A 20,002-nucleotide genomic window follows, 5' to 3' on the forward strand; every position below is an offset into this window, starting at 1 on the left:
CCTGGATGTATTCACTGAAATAATTACATGTATTGAAAGCTTTACCCAGGTCTACCCGAGATTGTTCCTGAGCCCTCTCGTGGGGCTCACTAAGTTACTGAGTATTGTCCACCGTGACTAAACAGGACAGAAGTCGGCCCGGCTTCTGAGTATCTCCAGCCAGCAATTTACGTCTGTTTACTCAAAGACCTTTATAAGTAACAAAGATTTAAAGAACATTCTGTATTTGTGTAAGCAGCATAGTCTTGCTGAAACTTGTACTCCGCTTCTGTCGCATCTACTGCTGTATTATGTCCAGAAATTCTGACTGTAATGAGTTGGAGGTAGCAATTCCACAGTTTTATAGCTACAATTGTTAACTACCAAAACAGTGATGTCACTCTCTCACACTCCTTCATCCACAGAAGAAAACCTGAGCTTTGAAACTAAGGCTTAAACATAAAAACTCCTAAGTAACACAAGGGAACTTCAGTTAAATTTTTAAATAACTTATCTGTGTGCATGTGTACAAAGATTTACACTGGGATTTTTCAAAGAAATCTAAAGCTCCACTGTCATCTAACAAGGCAATATTTCATAACTTTTAAAATCAACCCAGCCCCAATGACTATTAAGATTAGTATTTTTGATAGTGACATGCTAATGAACTTCCAAATAGCCAGATTCCACTACCTCTACTCACAGTGAGACCAGTACTGTTACATTACATCGACATGTTATTAAAGTACTACAGATGATATTTATGTGCTACATGATTGATAAACCTTTATCAATAAAATATAGAAGGTAACTACAGTGACACTGTAGTGCTTCATGGAGAGAGAGTCTCTTTCTCTGTTACGTGTGTTAGTCATAATAGAAAATTAATGCCAGCCCGTGATCTCTTAACCAGGCGTTTGAAACGATTGCCTCAGAAAACACTGCCGTACGCTGCAACCTCTGGGATGCTTAGAAGTTGAATTTTACAGAGCATTTGCTCTGTTTGAAATACCAGCACCCTGTATTAACCGGTGAGCAGATTCTTCAAATATTGGTAGTCCTATTGCTGCCGAACTGACATGCAGGTGCAAATCAAACATAGCATTGAATATGTTTTCTTGACAATGAACATGAATTCTTTCCAACTTACAATCGTTGTGATCAAAGATGGAGTTGCGAGAAGTTTCTTAATAATCCTGTATCTGTCGTAAAGAGGTTTCATGAGACTCTTTTCTTGCTTAGTTACCTAAAGAGAAATAATATAAAAATATACTCCTCAAAAATTAAAAACAATTAAAAAAAACCCAACTTCTCATTTGCTCCTGTAAAGCTGAGATAGGTATTAGTAGAATATGAGCTGATGTGTATTTTGCTTCCATAGATATTTCATGGGAACTGTAATTTAATCTATGCAATTTCTAATAAGAAAATGGCAATCTGTTTTCTAATGGAAAATAACCAATGTGGATTCCTCACTTCCTTGAGCCGCATCTGAAGATGCCAGTAGAGTTGTATGAGTTAAGGTGTGCTCCTGCTGTGCGTCACCCTGATACCTCCCTCACTTCACTGTAACAGTGGCTGCAGGCTAGCTGCAGTGCCGTGGCAGTCTGCCTGGGACACGGCACTCAGCGGCCCCACACGAGTGTGCACAGCCCCACAGCCCCTGGGATTAAACGTCTGTTCGTTTAGTTTGCTCTTGCACTGTTATGAGCACGAGGAAAATACTATTCTCAATCAGGTGTTAAGAGCCTGATCCAGCCACAAATGTTTATAAATACAAAAAAGAAACCTTATGGAAACTATCCATGCAGTAGACTGACTTACTGTGTTAAGGAAAAACAGAGCAAATCCCACAAAGAAAAGAAAAAGGAAAAACAAACAAACAAACAAACAAACAAACAAAAAAACCCCCACAAAAACAGATAAACAACTTGTTCCTCAGTGAATAAATGTCAAAACAGGGTCATTTGCAAACTAGTCCACCACCAGCCTCTGCTGCTCAGCTCACATGCCTGTCAGCGCTCACTGGGTACAGTTTCACTGTCTTTTGGCACTGCGGCTGCGCTGCTGCGTGGAAGCCCAGCGCCACACACCCAGGTGAGAGAACACTTGGCAGGTTTGAAGAGCCACAGACTGGCTGACGACATGGACAAGAGTCCAGAGTTGCTCAGAAACGGACAAATGCCTGGTCAGCAGGAGTGGGGGTGACAGCAGGCAAATGCAGGTTGATGACACCGCATCTGTCTGGCTGATTGTGGAGGTAGAGACTGTTTCAGAGGCACGCTTCGGTGCAGAACATCAGGGCTTGCCTATCCCAGCTACTCCTCTTCCCCAGTCTTCATGTCCCACTTGATTGCAACACGTAAGAGCGCCAGGAAATGCCAACAAGCCAGAATAGCTACCTTTTTTGTTTTAAACCTAGTCATTGCCCCCTCTGTCTGACTTTGCTCAGGTAAGTCTGGATAAAGCTATTGCTCATCCATACTATACATCAGCAGGGCAAACATCATCACGAGCACTCTCTGCTGTGTTTTAAGGCTGCTGTAGTCATAATACTCTGAATATGCAGCAACTTGATGATTTTTTTCTGATGGATTCCCTCTTTGGTACTCCCAAACGAGGTTTCTACAATACCTGTGACATTGTCTAGCACTGAATTTTGCTATTTGCTTAAAAACAAACAAACAAACAAAAAAACAAACAAACAAACAAACCAAACACCAAAAAACAACAACAAAAACCACAGCAAACGCAACAAACCACCAAATTTTCTGCATAGTAGGCTCAATTCCTGATTATTTTCTTGGAACCCTCGTACACTCTATTCAGATCAAGCTTTTGATAATGCAATGGTGTGATATTTGTTAAATGACAAAGCATGTCATGGCTTGCTAAGTTCAAACGCCTAAAGCAGAGAATCTTGAGGCTTCAGCAATCAACGTTCAAGTATTGTGAAAATCCATTTTCTACACTGGCAAATGTCTTTGATAGCAGAGAAGCTCCTGTTTTGTTAGCTAATGTCACCAGCGTGCCCCTGCCCGGATAGTGGCTGATTTGCCTTCTCGGCCTCGTCACGCCCCGGCTGTTCCAAGCGGCGGGAGCTCCCCCGGCCTCGCTGGCCTCGCTCTCCCGCTGTTCTTGCTGCCCAGGAAGCATGCAGGCTCTTCACCCCTTTCCCTCCAGAAAATACACGGGTATAGATACAGAGGTTAAAATCTGCTTCTCTAAGAGACAGGATTATTTAAGTATGCAACTCTAACTGTGTGGAGCGCATCCAGGCTGTTTGTTTATTTTCAGCAACAAAAAAAAGTTGTAAAATCTTGCCTAACTTCCATTTTCCTGCTTTAAATTCTTGACTGTCTCTGTGCTTTCTGTGACTTTAAGTCAGAGCTGTTTGTGAGACCTAGCGTTCCCTCATAGCGGCTTAGTATCACCGATCAACTCTTTCCTTATGCAGTTAGCATCTTCTTGCTTAGCTGGTTACAGAGCTGCTTCAACCTTGAGAAGAAACACCCTCTCTGAACCTCGTGCTACAAAACATACTCTCTTATTCTATTTTCTATCTTTGAACCTTCAGGTCTCTTTTACCTCTATATAGTACTAATAACTCCATTTATTTTTTGTTCTTCTTCTTAGGAAATATAATTTCTTCATACCTTTCCTATATATTCTCTCCATTCCTCATCTCTCACTCCAAGCCCAAAGAAGATGGACAAAAATGATGTTATCCAAAATGCCAAGAGATCAGGTAGAGATCACAATGATTTTAACGGCTGGCCTATTTTTAGACACATGCTGATACCACACCCCTTTTCCTCTGCCACAATTAGTAGTCCGAAACAGAGACAGTGATCAGAATACAGATACAGACATTAAACAGGAATTCCTCAGTTGTGTATAGAGAAACTCTCAAATCATCATCTCACCAAGGGTGGCAGTTTTTTTGTTTTGCACCTACATACAGCAATGAAGCCCCTTGAAAGGACTTTAATGAATAGTTTTAAGTGCTGCTGTGAGATAAAGGAAAACACAGATGACAGGTCATGCCGTTTTTGCAGTCCATGTCTCAGATGGTGCCCTATAAACCTTTCTCAGCCTCTGTTCTAACCTTTCATACATTGTAGCACCGCTACAGTCTGCATGAGCCAAGTCTGCTGTGGATATATAATCTTCCACCTTTATCATCAAAACCTGCAACTTTCAATCATGAGGAGAGATACGGGGCCACTAGAAATTTGTCTTTTTTTCTCTTTTTTTTTTTTTTTTTTAAATGTAAACCAAATTCATCAGTATCAGGCACTAACATTTATACCTGAAGATTAGTTTCAAATAACTAAAATTACATTAATCATGTAAAATTCATCTAAATGTATTTAATCTATGAGTCCAAAAATATTTGTTAGAGAAGTTAAATAATTTTTATTTTACCTATCTTTCCATGGTATACTTACAGGTTGTCCATGAATACTCTCAAAATATAGTAGACATTTCTGAAGATTGATTTTTTCCAAAGCCATTTGCTTTTTTGTCATATCCTATTTAAAAAAGTTATTTATAAGATTATGAGTCAGGATTTCATGACAAAGGTACAGGTACAGATCTGTTTAATAATCTATTCTCCCCAGATAAATGTTAATAACGAATTCTGTTTCTGTCCACACTGAGGTCAGTGGGGACTTGGCATTAGCTTAGCAAGAACAGAGTCCAAATTTACATGACTGAAGTTTTAAATGAATCAAAGCACATGTTACCCCCTTAAGGCCAAACGCAAAGCTGATGAGAGCTGTGGAGATACTTCTACTGATTAGGGTAAGCTCTAGGTTAGGCCTTTACCAGTGGAAAATACCCTGTGTTTACTTTGTCTGTCCAAGGCAGATAAATGCCGAGCCTGCTAGAAAAAGGTGCGCTCTCTAAAATGAAATGGAAAACTAATCTGATCAGCCCGCAGGAAATTGCACCTGGACAGCGTGCATCTGCAGAACCGCTATGGGGAGGCTGCAGAAAGAGCCGCCCTTTAGTGACAGTGGGAACAGAGGTGGGCTTCCTTCCGCAGCCACAGTTCCTGCCCTTCGGGGCCGAACGCCCGACACTAGCAGTTTGTTTCTGTTCAGAAATCACACTGTGAATCACAGGTACCAGAAATAAGAATGCTGATTTTTCAGCAATGAGGTTTGTCAGGGTTGGTGGTGTACCGGTATATCTACAGGTGTCTGCTGCAGGGAGCACACAGTTTAACGGGTGTTTCTCTCCTCCCCTCCTTCTTCCCAAGAAGATCTGCTCTTGACACTTGCATATTTTCATCTGGGTCAGAACAGTAAGGAGCAGGTGAAGCAACTGCCATTTTCCAAATTCTCTGCCAGATCACGACAGATCTGTATGAAGTCGGGCCAAGCGTTCGGCAGTTTGGAGGAGAGCTCATCCTGCACAGTGAATTAATGTGAAGAATGGTGGAAGGGGCAGGGTCCTTCTGCAGAAAGCCAATGACTAGGTTTCTTTATTGACAGCTTGGAGAAGTATTTTTAATAATCAGCCTCTACTTTTCAAAAATACATGAAGCCCTGAGGAACTAATGCTCTTCTAATATCAGAGTGACTCGCTATTAACTTCAGCAGGAGCAAAAGCTTTTTTGTTTGCTGCCAAATACAAAAACAGCGCAGAACCGCTAATCACATTTTGCCTTAAAGGTCTGAGTTAATCACTCCAAAATTATCTGTCATTCACATTAAGGGAAGAGCTGCTAACTAGAATGCAGCAGTATTATAAAGTAGCTAATTTGTTTATTTATTGCTAGTTCTACAATTAATACAAGATTAATTCTTTCAAAAACTATTAAGCCTGGAGCAGCTGAATGGTTAGGAGGAAACAGGGGGTGATCATTAATATTGATTTTACACATGAGGAACAATCTCAAGAGGGTTTAGCATGTGCGCCTATTTCATTAGCTCATTTTATTAGCAATCTCAAGATGGGCTTGTGTTCAGCTGAGTTTGAAATGGGTGATAACTTCAAAATCTGAGAAGGGAGGTGGAATCAAAATACAGAATTGTATGAGACATCTTAGGACTGTAGGCTGAATACAGCAGCACAAAATTCAATGTTAATTAAATAAAAACACTGCTTCACTGCCAAGGAAAAGATGGACTGAAGCGGGTCAATAATGAGAGGACAGATACACAAAGGGAACCAGTCTGAGAAAAGTCTTGGGGGACAGAATGTTCAAACTAAACATAAGGCAAAAGTCGTTGCAAATAAAGAAAGAAAAAGGAGATTGCACGTAAAGCTAAGGTAGTAGTTTGGTTTTCATAACCTGGGACAAAGGCACACAAAATAGTGTATGCAGTGGTCTTCCTCACTAGTCCTCTGAACGCTTATATGCTTTTTGAGCTCGCTGTTGTTTTTCCTGGCTGCAAAGGCAGGCTCTGAGGACAGACAGTGCGACAGTGCGGGCTGGGGCCGGTGGAGGACCCTCACTCCCAGAGGCAACATTTTGTGTCCACGCGGGCGCCCAGTGCGGGCTCCCAGGGCCCACCGAGGCTGCCACGTGGGGATGCGCGGTGGCTTGTCGCAGAGCGGCATGGAACACAAAAAGCAGGAAGAAAAAAAAATTAAAGGAAGCCCACAAGCGGTGTGAGACATCCACAGAACAGTGCCGGTTCACCTCGGCTGCGGGTCAGGCCCAGCCTGGCTGCAGCCCCGCTGTGAAAAGCCGCGCCGGCTGGCGAAGCACCGCTGAGCACCACAGGGCTGCTGCTCCTCCTCGGTGCGACCCAGGCAGCAACCACGTCCCCGGGCAGTAAACGTTCAGGGTGGCTTAAAAGTCGGGAGTTGGGTTTTGGGGATTTGGTGTTTTCTCGAGTAGTGTGGTTCACATTCTGTCTACTTGACTTTTGGCTACTGAAGTCCTACATTTATCGTTTTAATCTTTTTTTTTTTCCTGAAGCCTTGTACCTAAAAGCGAGGTGAACTGTTAAATAAATCACCAGCTCCCAGCACAAGGCGCTAGTGACACAAAAATTAACAGGTGGCCACCACTTTTTGGGTCAATGAATCATTCACAGGCCAATCCCAATTTTCTCTACATCTTCTCATTCAATGACTTTACTCACAGGCTTTTTTGCAGGAGGGGTCTTTTGTTCTGAAAACCACATTCTGCTATTTCATATTCAGATCTTGTGGTTTGTCCTCTTTAGACACACTGGGTGGTTCAGGATTTTCCTCTGCACCTCTGTTAAGGGCCCGTGTTCTCTCATCTGTATTTCAGCAGGGCCTTAGGGGCTTTCCACAGCTGAACTTCAGGGGAGAACTCGGCAGGCTTTTATAGCAAGGCTATCCTCGCCCAGAAGAACTAAATCTTGAAAAAAGAAACATTTAACTGCTACTAGTTTACTCTTAATCTAGCTCAGATTCTGGTAGAGGTTCTAACTGTTATATACAAAATAAAATGTTGCACATAAAAAATATCTACAGTAACACCAAAGTCACACATAGCTGAAATGAAGACTGATCTTTGCTGTAGCCAGCAGACATCCTTGATTCATTTCACATCACCAGTGCTATAAACCTCATTCTCCCCCAAATGTCCAGGATGACTTATAATCAAAAATCAGTCATTTTTAATGTTATACTTAAGGACCTACCAAAATATATCATTTTGAAATAGATCAGTTTGACTTCATATTATTCCTTTCCAAGTCTCCGTTCCACAGCAGTTTCATGTAACTATTATCAAACACCTTTGCTAACAGTTCTCTCAACAAGAATACAAGAAGAAAATAAATAAGATCTTTTTTTAAAAAATTGAAAATATTAACTTGTGCAAACATTTAATTTACATCACTGAGTTCTCTTGTAAGAATATTTCAAGATTGCACTGCCATTGGACAGATTTAGGAGGTTCTTTCTTGGAAAATCAGAAGTCTAATTAATTGAAAAATGAGTGGGACAGAGACCCACACCCAACTTAAGTCTTATAAGAGTGTTTTTCTTGACAGGATTTCCTCACTGACATTTGTTTTGGTGTCATCTGATCTCACTCCTTGCATAATAAAAGAATATGTAACAACTGAAAGTATTATCATGCAGTCTGCACTATTGGGATTTTAGGACTATATACAGAACAGCATGGGTTTGTTGTCATCTTTTGTTTTCTTACAAAGGACTTCTGGTTATGAAACACTTTTTCCATTTCAGGTTTTGAAATAGAAGTTTATAAAAAGAAACAATTAAAAAATCAGTCATGTATGCAGAGCTCAAGATCTCAGAAGCACGGAATCTTTACGCACAGTTCTAGTTTTTATGCAGTAACTAGTTGTTTAAGAACCAAGAATAGAAGCAAAACAAAACGAAAAATTAAAAATTATCTCTTCTGGATACTTTCTGCTACTGAAATCCACCCAGAATCATTTCTTAGTTCTTGCATAGCTTAGCATTTAGTTTTTCTTCACTCTCCCTTGTCCCCCTCACCCCCTCCCCCTTTTTGTTCATCAGCCAGAGTCTAAATGTCACTGTCAACATGTATATTTTTAGGTATCTTTGAGGATGGAATTTATTGTCTTGCTTGGCTGCAAAGCATCAGGAATAGCATCACTTGACAGCAAAAATAGCCAAAAATGCCTATATATTTATGGGCAACATGTATTGCAGAACAAAGTCGCTAGACAGATCCTATAATGTGCCAGCAGCGTGAAGGTACAGCAGAATTTTTAAATATGTACTAGTTTAAAAACAAAAATAAATTGCTCAGCCAAGCAGGCATGTTTCATGGAATACTGCTCCTACATTTAGAAGAGCACTTGAGAACGTGGAAGTGCAGAGGCAGTATCAGGACAAGCAAACATACAAGATCAGAAGGGCAAAGCAGTGTGGGTGGTTGTGCTATCCACGTGGCCTTAGTGCAGTGCTGTCGACTGGGCAGAGGCTTTCAGCATTTCTCAGCTGAGAGGGAACCTTTATTGTCCAAATAACTTCAGGAACATTTTAAATCACACAGTTTACGTGGACTCAAGATAGAATTGCTTTTGCTGTCACCATCTTCAGTACACTGTGGACAAAACCTCACAGCTCCCATCTTTTTAGAGAGAAAATGCACTGGCAGTGCCAGAAGACATGGGATGCAGATGCACCAGCATACCCTGAGACAGCTACACACTAATTAATATCTGCCTCAGAGGATACAGTTCTGAAAGAAACAACCATACTTGTTAAATACCTTAATAGTCTCAGGAAGGTTAAAGTGTTGTCTTTTCTCCTTTAATCGTCTCAATACACTATCCATGGTTTCTTCTACTGAGGGAGCTGGTTCTGTGCTTGTGGCCTCCTGTGTCCCAGCCTCTTTAGAGGTCCCAGTGCTTTCACGATGATCATTTCTTTGGGGTGCTCTAGAGGTACAGTTTTGCTCTTCTGACATTTTGAGTTTCAGCTCTGAAAGGCAAATTATTTGGCAAGTAAGTAGATTAGAAATATTTACAAAGAAGTCTCCTCTGACACTACAAGAAAAAAAACCTACTTCTTGCATGCAGTAATTATCACACCACAGTTGTGTAATAAAGTAACTCTGCTTCATTTCGACACATAACAGCTTTTACTTGGTTAAAGGGAAATCCAGTGATCAAGGGATGGGATGTGTCCAAGCCAATGAAATTTACAGCATATATGTACTTCTCTTTTTCCTCCAAGTCCATCTTTGACACAAAGTTGAGGACTGAAGAGGCACTGGGATAAAGAGAGGCGGGGGAGGATTCTGGGTAGGAATCAGTGCAGAATTTCAGTGGGAGTGAGCTTAGGAAAGGGGCTTAAAAGGACAAACAGCACTTGAGAATATTTGTGGGAGGTTTGGGTGTTGTGGGGAGGGATACGGAAGAAGAGCTCTCTCCCACTTCTTCTCCTTAACCCATGCGCTCTCAGTCGATGTGATGTCTGGTCAGGTAAGAACATGTCCAAACCCTCTGTGGGGATTGCTGTCTAAGGATGTGCTCCTTCACAGATGCCTTCCTGGACAAGAGGCAATGTCTCGGCAGCCACCCTCCCCACTCCCACCCCAGCTGTGCTCGCCTGCCCTCCTGCGCAAGGGAGGGGGAGAGCGAAGGCCCATCCCTGAGTGGGGCCGGGGAGGCTCAGCTGCACTACAGAGCCCGCCACACGGCTGGGGCCACGTTCCCCAGGTCTGCATAACCAATCCTGCTCCTCTCTAGTGCAATTTAAACCCTAACCCTCCCGTCCAGAGGCCGCATTGCCATCCCAGCCGGGCTGCTGAGCTGGTCTTCACAAAAAGGATCAGCCACTTCCCTTGGCAGAAGAGCACCTGAGCAACCCAGCAAAAGACACAGGGTAGAGTGTGTCCTAGTTTCCCGCTCTGCATCCTGCCTGGACACAATAAAGCATGCAAGTGTATCAGCTTGACACCGAGCCAAATACCCCGGAGCTCTAGGAAGCTGCACAGAGCAATAAGAAAATTGAATCAGGGTCTGAACGAGCTCCTGTAAAAGCAGACTTTGTTCCTAGCACATACCTGACTGGTGAAGGACCTTGGGCAAGGCAGGAGACTGATGGTTCCAAATGTGTTAAATTTATTGCAATCCACGCAGAAGCAGTAACATAATTTTTTAGGTATGACAGTCTGAGGATGCAGGCTAGGTTTGTAGGGAAAACCAAGAATTTTTAGTAATCCCATAGAACTAGGAAGGATGGACAAGCCTTACAAACTTGAAGGTCCTACGAGCCCTTGAGTATTTTTCCATTTTCATTGCGCCTGTCTCATGAGCCTCATGAATCTTACTTCACTTAAAAGCAGTGTCATTATTCAGGATAATAAAATCAAGGGTGTTCACAGGATAGAGGCATTTTGGGTGTGAAGGTGAGGCTGATCTATGAAAGTTAGACGCCCTGGCTAGTTGAGGCAATGATTGAGTCAGAGAGATAATTTTTGGAAAGTTAACTGTATAGTTTGGCCATTTCCTCTCATTTGCCCTTCATGGATTTGCAACACAAAGTTCAAGGAGAAAAAAAATAAATAAAAAAACTAGTAATCATGCATCATACTATTTAAGGAAGAACTTTCCAGAAGAAATTTACTGAAAGATGAGTTTCTAATTTTTTATTTACCGCGATCACACCCTCTATACATACATTCTTAACTATATCCAAAACAGAGATGAAAGATAATACTACAATTTAATTAGTAGTGAGAATTCATTTGTAATAGGGAAAAAAAGATTTAGATAAAATATAAACAGTCTTTATAAAAATAAAAAAATCAGTCAGTCTTGACTACATTGTCCCTGAGGGCAAGCATGTGATATACCCATAGACATTAATGGAGTGGTATGCAGACAGTCAAGGGCAAAACTTGACCCTCTAGACCAAATCTAGTATCAGGGAAAGCTCTGTTTTTATACTCAAAAAAATAAAAGCTTTAGAGCTGTGTAACCTCAGTCCTAAAGAAACATTTTGCATCTGTATTTGTACTATCACAAGGACACTTTTAATTTTGTAGTTCTGTATTTCAGACGCTCACAAAAATATTGAGAATAACATTGCCTTTGCATGAATGTTTATAGTGATGAGGAAGAGGTGACGTCTTTTTCCCCTTCCCCTTTTTGGCCTCGTTATGAGGATTGAACAGGCTTACTTTAATCCCTGTTTTCAGGAATCGAGATAAGTCATATCACCTAATATCTCTGTTGTCATTAGGACACTTACTGCCATGCACTGTGAAAAATAGTCAGAGCGCTGAGGTTAGACAACAAACTCTAAAATATTCCCAGTACACTCATACTTCCAAAAGCTTCAGCAATAAAATGAAATGACATGCTATTATGTACCTTTGAGTTGCTTACGACCTTTGGCCAGATCATTCATCCATTTCAGAACTTCAGGGTTGGAAGTCTTGTCACCATGTGAAGGCTGAATGTAAAGAAAAAAAGGAAGAATAAAACCAGAAGGAATTGATGGTTATACAATCAAACAGAGAAAGACCTATCCACACGCAGTGTGCTAAAAAATGTCCGTAGTTCCAACAGCACTATATCATAGCGTCAGGCAGAGCACTTGGCTTCATCATGGTACTAATTTATCATGACTTACCTCTCCCTGTTGTGGCATAGTGCTACATGGGTCTGAGCATTTTGGCTCTGATCCTAAAAAAAAAAAACATCTAAGTCCCTGACTGATTGGATAAGTAATCTCAGTGACTTCAAAAGAACTGATCAAATAGCTCATGTTAGCTAAGTTTCTAAGTGATTTCTAGGCTAGTAACTGAAGCACCCTGTCCCTTGCAGGTCCCTTACTGCTCTAAGACAATGACTTCTCTTGGGAAACAGCACTTCAAAATTTTCAACTGAACTGTTTAATAAAAATGAAAAAATCCTGTGCAACAGAGTGATTTCAAAAGCAAAAAACAGCAAAATCTTTGTATACCAGTCTTTCTGTGCATTTAGAAATTGCCTTCAAATTAAAATCAATTTACACTGGTTCTTCAAAACTCAGATATTTAAAATGGCAAAACAATTTTTCAAATTAAACCTCTGAAATAATTTCTTTTCTGGTCTCAGTGTGATGACTGTTTAGGTATGAATTTTTACTCCTAAGAGTATATTATGACCACAGGGCAGTACAATTCACAAATGTACGTTTAAGTTTGCAGTCATTGATGAAATTAAAAGGTAATATACAATTTGCTTAATTTTCATTGTAATGTAGTCATAAAATACCACAAACTTCCCTGCTTCATATTGTACACATCCTTAGCATCACAGATGTTTTGATATGTTTATACTGCACAATTCACATTACACAAGCTGGACGTGAGCAATGATCTTGCATACACCGCACAGAACACACCATTGACCTCAATCAATGCCCCACCAGCAATACATCACGATTCTCAGTCCCCTAATTTCTGCCACCAGCCTCTATCGAGCCCTCTGCTTCGGAGGTTTACAGGAGTCGGCCTGAATGAAGCAATCTGCTCAGCAGAGCAACAGTTTCCAAGCAAATGACTTCTACAAAGTAAATAAGCAGGTTTTCGTCTTTTGAATCATTTTGGTTCACAAGCCTCTCAGCTATGGTTCACTGATTCACACTTCTCACACATCTAGAAGATGGATATTTTGCAACCAAGGTAATCCAAAGAAAATGTAAGTTAGAGTCTCAGAACTACTGCATACACTGAAAGATGATAAAAAGATATTCCCTCATTGATGATTTTTTAATTTCATTTTACCAAAAATAACCTTTCTCTCATTGTTTTGCATAAGTTTAAATACACTGAGATTCTTGCCTGCCTCTTGTGGTATTTCCCTTTATCTTTTCAATTATTATCTTACCAGGTATTTTTTTTCTTGCTCAAACTTTTCTTCATACTTCCTAATTTTCCTCTTGAGACTCTGCAGATGTTTGGTAAGTTGTGTTACTGTTTGTGGTTCCTTGCACTCTTCACAGTTACATCTAGAAGAACTTCTCGACCTGCAAAAGCCCAGAACAGAGTAGCTGGATCAAAGAACTGGCTGTAATGGACCATGCCCTGTTTCAGGCACACTTAATGCTTTCCTTGCACTTCAGAACTTACAGCCAGGTTCTTTCAAGGACACAGACAGCTTAGTTTTACAAAGGAAGCATAAAATAATTGCTTTTGCTTGAAGGTACCCCTAGGGTATACTACTGGGTTCACAATCTGTCTTTCACTCTCTTTTTTAATTGGGGGATTTCAGAATATTTTTCAAAAGTTTAATCTAGTAGGTCACAACCTCATCCAGTATTTACATTTAACACCCACATCTTACTTTGAGAGTCTTCCAACTATAATGGGAGACTGTAATGACATGATTTGTAAAAGTAAGCTCAGGGATATCTCTTATTACTGGGAATAAACATTATCATTTGAAGGCAGTTTAGTTTCTGATTTTTTACTATTGCAAATCAATAGATCTGATTATTATTCATATGCAGCTGACAGCTATGTATATAACCTTTTAAGAAAGTTTGGTTTCTGTCTGAAACTCACAGCCTGGTTTCTAGAGATCACATATATATAGACTGTTCATATGTTCTATGACACTCATATCTAGGGAATGACTCAAATTAGAGTTGTCTAAAAACCCCAAATTTTTAGTATTATACCTTGATAGCCCTCTCTATGTTATGTTCAGTCATCAGATTAATTACTAGCTAACATTTAAAACTGTCCTCGCTAACTATAATTAAGAAAGTCTTCAAAGAATATTGTACTGTCTTATGACTGAAAAAATGCTAGATAGTGTTTCTGATACTGCAAACTAACCATGTCAAAATACGTTACAATACGAAAATTTCTTGTTTATGACATAACAGCAACTGAAAAAACATGAAGAGTCAAAGATTTTGGACTGTACTAAAGTTATTCAAAATATGTAAGAATTAAAATATATTTTCTTACATCATGAAGGGTTGAGCACTGGGTGGGGAAGGGGCAGACTCTGTATCTAAATTAAATCTCTGACTTTGGCTAAAGATAGAGCAGCGTGGTGACAAAAGAGGATTGTCTCCATCCGTGATGTGATACAGCAGTCGACTGGTCCCTAGGGAGTGATGTTCTTGAGGGCTGCTGTCCATGTCATTCTGCCAGTCTCCGTGGGCTGGCACAGGCTCTAGAGAGAAAACATAAACCAATATGGACTAAGGGTCACTCACAAGATATTTACCTACCTAGATAAATACAAATCTATACTTAGAGAAGTTTTCAAAGCATAAGTATGTAAAGTAAACAGCAAATACTTCAGCAAAGTGCCACATGCAGGATGGGCATAGTACTGAGGGTGAGACGATAGAAAGGACAGTTTCTAGCTTAACATAAAGCATTTTTGAGTTTCACATGAGAATGTGGATGGGTGTGTTTGTAAACTATGAAGTATATTATAAAGATGGAGAGTTTCCCAGAATCGATTTTATTCAGAATTAATTATTTTTTCATATATCTGTTTGCTTTTGAAAGCCACATTCCTGAAGAAGACAATGGATGTAAAAAACAAGTTTAATTTTGTCATTTAGCATTTAGTCCTTTGGTCAAGAGAAATGCAGATCAAATATATATGATGTCCTGATGCTAAGAACCTTCAGTGTTGCTTGCAGTATCCTGCAGAATTTCTTTAAGGTTTGAATAACATATCCATGGGTCTAAAGAAGACACGATATGAAAATAACAACCAACAACAACAACGTTGAAGGTAATTATTCCAGGTAGTGTGCAGTGATTGCTACCTGGAGGAGTCACGCTTATGGTACTATGTTAATATTGTCTTGGACTATAAATGGAAACCTCACCTCAGGTGCCTCAAAAGGTAAAATTTTTTTTTATAGAGATGGTCAAGCTAGAAGTCAGGATGATTTATTCTGGACTGAAAAAGTAGGAAGTGGTGAACCTCATCACTCTAATACTGTTAATGGGTAACATGGAAAATAGTGGAACCTTTGAAGTACATTTTATTTGACCTCTGCCCAACAGATACTGAAGCTACAGATCCCTATCGCAGCACTAGGACAGTGGGGACAAACCAGCTCTGAATGGCACCCATCATAAAAAGCAAGTATTGATTTCAACAATAATAGTTACAATGGGCTAAAATACCATTTAATCAAGCATTCTGCAACTATTTTTCCTTTACAGACAAGAAAAAATCCAATTGTTTATTGCATAATCACAGTTTAGCCTGTCATGCAAAAGTTACACATGACTTTGGTATCTAAAAGTTCATCTACTCTAACAGCACCATCAGTTATAGTCACATTAAGCATTTTCACAATGAGACAATGTCATTGATTATTAATTCTAACCTAGCACCTTTCCTGTAAGTACTTCATACTCTGTAGGTCAGATTCAACTCTCCAAGATACTGGAGCAACACCCAAAACTTTTAAACCATTTATAAGGTCCAAATCCTCCCACAGAAAGATCCAGAAAGGCATCTGAGAGAAGCAAGGGTAAAGCACGGTACCAGTCATGGGAAATTATGTATGTGGACAAAATATAACGATAATGGATGGAATAAATGTTGTTCTGTAAGCAAAAGTGTCTTTTTTCTTTCTGGCAAGTAATCTTTCCTTATCCTGTAAGACATTAAAAAAATTAAGTTTTATTTGGGTTTTGTTTTGATTTCAGAAAAACAATATTGTCAATGAGAAAAAAATGGCTTTCTTTTATTTCACCATATCTGAACTTCAAGAAACATATAATCACTGTGAAGTTGACTAAGAACAGTTTCACTATTTCTCATGCTCTGTTATTAAAAGGAAGACATTCTTTTATAGTCATATGAAGTAGCAATCTCCACATGAAGTTATTAAAAAATATCATCCAGTCTGTGTATGATAGGTGCAGGAAAAGTTTCCAACATTTGAACTCTGATTTTCTGTGGACCTTGAAGTACTCCTCTTTCAGGAGGCAGCCTGTACACTGCTGATAAACTATCTGGTCACAGACATTTGCTCCTTTTCACATTTACAGCCAGGCAATTTTACTAGGCCCAACCCAGTCTCAGAAATGAAAGAGAAGTACACATTCAGGACTAAACACTCCTGGAAGATAAATGCAAAGGACAAGTAGTGTAAAACCAAACACACAGAGCTGCAGACAGTTCAGAGAAGGTTTTTTATTCAGCTAGCAAAAGAAAGGGAGACAACCCTCATGCCAGGTGAATTTGGGAATATTTCCCAAAAGCCAGGACTCTTCCATTTCCTTCACACCAGGGTTTCCTGACACCATTGGTCCGCTAAAGCTTGCCAACTGGTCCAACTTTGTTATGGCCACAAGAAAGGTTTTAGTCCCAACCCTACTACAGATGCATTAAATTACTACCTACTGTCCAGAAGTGGTCAGAAAGTCATTCAAACAAACTCATTTACATGGGCCGATTACTATAAGAGCAGAACGTCTTGGGATGATGACAAGTTATAAGCAACTCCGTTTTTAATTAAAATTTAGGGCCATCATCCCGATTCCAGTTCTGCGTAGATCCTAAACAAGACACTAAGCATTATCCTGAGAGTAGCCCAAGAACTGACCAAACACCTAGCTATGTTCATGTGTCTGATCTAATTTTAGCCTCTATTTTTGCCAAAACTGTGAACTCAAGCCGCCTCTAGCCAAGCTGGTAATTTGTCCCTTAGCCTGCATCTACTCAGTCCAGTTTAGCACTGACAAGAGCTCACCACAGGACTTAAAGCCAAGATCTAGTATCTTATACTACGCAGTATGCTTCATAATGTGGACTTCAATCATACCATAAGTCATATGGTACAAATCTGTATTCCTGCATATGTTATTCTGTAAGTAAAACAGTAATACACTGAACTCTGTTGTATATAAACAAGAATACATAGAGCTGCAGTGTGTTCATCCCTCAACACATTATAACTGTGATTGCCATTATCAGGATTTTTAATTTAAAAGACATTTAGATCATCTTGTAGTTATGTTCAGCTGCTCACTGCTTAAGTCACATACTTGATGTATACTCATATCAAAAGCTATAGAAATTACTCACACTCTACTTTTTTTTCCCTTAAAAAAACTAGCTTAATACCCCCTTGCAATTCTTTATGGACTCACTTTGCCAGATCTAATTCAACTTTTTACATATTCAAAAATAAACTGGAAATTGCTGACATTGCTCAGAGATAACAGTTACTGCTCACCCCTTTAAAATCTGCATCCTGAAAAACCCTGTCATTTTACTAGACTGTTCCAGCTTCGTTCACCATATATACAATGTATTTTTTCTAATTTTTGTTGACTGGGATGTGGAATAAAAGAAATTAAATCAACAATCATGTTTATTTTAAAAATAATATCTTTGTACATTGTTGATACTAAAATTTTTATTGCCTGATTCATCGAGCTAAGGCTAATAACTAGAGACATACTATATATGGCACATCCTCTAAAAACTCTGTCCCTAGCCTGATACAAATCTCTGGACTTCCATTCAAGTTTGAGCTGAAATAGCCAGTAGTCCCATGTGACAACTGTACCTAAAATCAGTGTATCAGAAGATTTCATTAGTAATTTAAGAGACAGAATGAGGACTAGCTCTATCTATGCAAAATGACAAGTTATTAAAAAACCCACAAACCAGATGTTAGCAGGATTGAGCATACACTGAAATCCATTAAATAGGTAAACTTTAACTAAAGCGCAAGTTTGAACAGCTAGAGTGACAGAGCATGCTCTGAATTGTGTGAGAGAAATGATACAGCATCCAGTATTTGCCTGTGTAGCTGGAGATAGGCAAAGAGGAGCTAGAAAGGGTATTGGAAGTAGGGGTCACTAGCAGTATGAATGAAAAGAAAATCCAAACAAAATGGCAAAAAATAAGCAAAGGAAGCAATTATGAACCATCCTAACAATGAATTATGAAACTACCAGAACAAAATAATTCCATAAACTACTGGAAAAGGAGGAAACCCCCACCCTTCCATAAAGGAAAAGAGTCAGTGCAGATTTCGGATGGGCTGCAAAATGTCTCTGCTTGTGTGGCACAAATACGAGACCTGTCTCTGCCTCAGGTGCACGCCAAGGGACTAGCACCAGTGCAAGTTCCATACCTGTATCCAAGAGCTATTAAGGTATTTGTCTAGCTGGGCTAAAGCATCCATTTTTCTTTTAAAGTTAAAACCCAGGATATTTAGTATTTTTACATTCCTTTGTCTTTCCCTAATTGTGCAATGCAAACCTCGAACTTTATAATTTCTTCAGTTGGAATGCTATCACTTCTGATTTATTTTTTTTTTTAGGTAAATAACCTACTGTTATTTCTTCCTGAAAATTCTGAACAAACAGCTTCTGAAATAAGTTCTTCTAAACCTAGCCTTTATTCCGACATAATACATCAATTGCAAAAGGATTACTGACCAATCTGCCTTAATTTGGACCACACATGGTGAACGATTTAAGTATTTGTGTATTCATGCCACTTGTCTGTGAGATGTGTTAGTCATATTGCCTTTGACCTATTTTTCACGAACAGTGATTCCTCTTCTACTGAGCATCACGACTCTGCCAGCCCTGTGACTACAAGCTGTGAATTGACAAAAATAGTGCAGAGCCTCAGGGCTATTTATTTGCAAGGAGTGGTTTCCATATTGAGGAAGGAGGGAGAGATAACACATCACAGTTTGCCCAGGTGGATAATAATACAGGTTCATGAATGATTAAAAATTTGTTAAGCTGTAAAACTCACCTTTGCTATCTCTCTGATGATGCATTAAATTAAAATCAATAATAAAAGAAATGAAGTGATATTGCTCTGACAAAGAGAATGACAAAAATAGAATTACATGATATGGCAGGTGATCTCGCACAATACAGACACAGGAAGTAAAAAGCCTAAATTTACTTGAAAAAAAAAAAAAAAAAACAAAAACTGAAAACAGAAGAATCGGGATTCTTAAAACCTATCTGAAAAGCAAGATTCCCTCTCAAAAAAACCCCAGAAGGTTATAGCCATTAATTTCTTTTAACAGGTATCACCCCTTTTTACATTACACAGCATTTGCATCAGGAAATGGTGCTTTGCATTAGTTCTGCACTGTATCCCAGAAGACTGCAAATCTGATATTAAACAGCAAGTCACAAGGCTTTTTCATAATTGCAAATGAGAACACATCATGACATGATCACTTACCTCCACAGCTGGCCCCATCAGCTTGCACACTGCTTTGGACTGATGAAGGGGCTGGATTCTTGGGTGCCGGCAGCTGAGGAGTTTCTTCCTGGGTTGGCAGAAAGGCAGAGCACAGATCGGTTTCAAGGGCTTGTAGCTTCAACAAAGAATTCTGCAGACAAAAGCAGAACATTGGGCTAGATAGAGAACAACAGAATACAGCGATAGCTCTTCAACTCACTGAGCCCATTAGCAGCGCCTGCAAAGGGGTGTTCCACTAGCAGCTTTGCGAGGACACGCAAGAGAACAAACGTGCCCTATTCCACGAGTTTCCTGACTTCTGGTTATTTAAGTCCCAATTTACATGGATTATTCATGACACGTGGGAAAGA

The 20,002-nt window shown here is 39.7% G+C and overlaps 1 protein-coding gene across 2 annotated transcripts in view; it reads right to left on the minus strand.

The window, feature by feature from the left end:
- Positions 1–20,002, minus strand: part of FAM13C (family with sequence similarity 13 member C) — a 54,268-nt gene that overhangs the window by 2,392 nt on the left and 31,874 nt on the right. Inside the window, exons 5-11 of one of the 2 annotated variants that reach the window (XM_033004238.2) lie at positions 19,632–19,782; positions 14,390–14,600; positions 13,302–13,440; positions 11,799–11,880; positions 9,188–9,399; positions 4,431–4,514; positions 1,130–1,225 (exon numbers count right to left, since the gene is read on the minus strand). In XM_033004238.2, coding sequence (XP_032860129.1) covers positions 1,130–1,225; positions 4,431–4,514; positions 9,188–9,399; positions 11,799–11,880; positions 13,302–13,440; positions 14,390–14,600; positions 19,632–19,782 — 975 coding nt within the window. The remainder of the gene's footprint in view (positions 1–1,129; positions 1,226–4,430; positions 4,515–9,187; positions 9,400–11,798; positions 11,881–13,301; positions 13,441–14,389; positions 14,601–19,631; positions 19,783–20,002) is intronic. The other variant, XM_033004239.2, reaches the window with a different exon arrangement.

This window comes from Tyto alba, unplaced genomic scaffold (assembly GCF_018691265.1).
Source record: "Tyto alba isolate M040663 unplaced genomic scaffold, T.alba_DEE_v4.0 Super-Scaffold_1, whole genome shotgun sequence".
Lineage (NCBI taxonomy): Eukaryota > Metazoa > Chordata > Aves > Strigiformes > Tytonidae > Tyto > Tyto alba.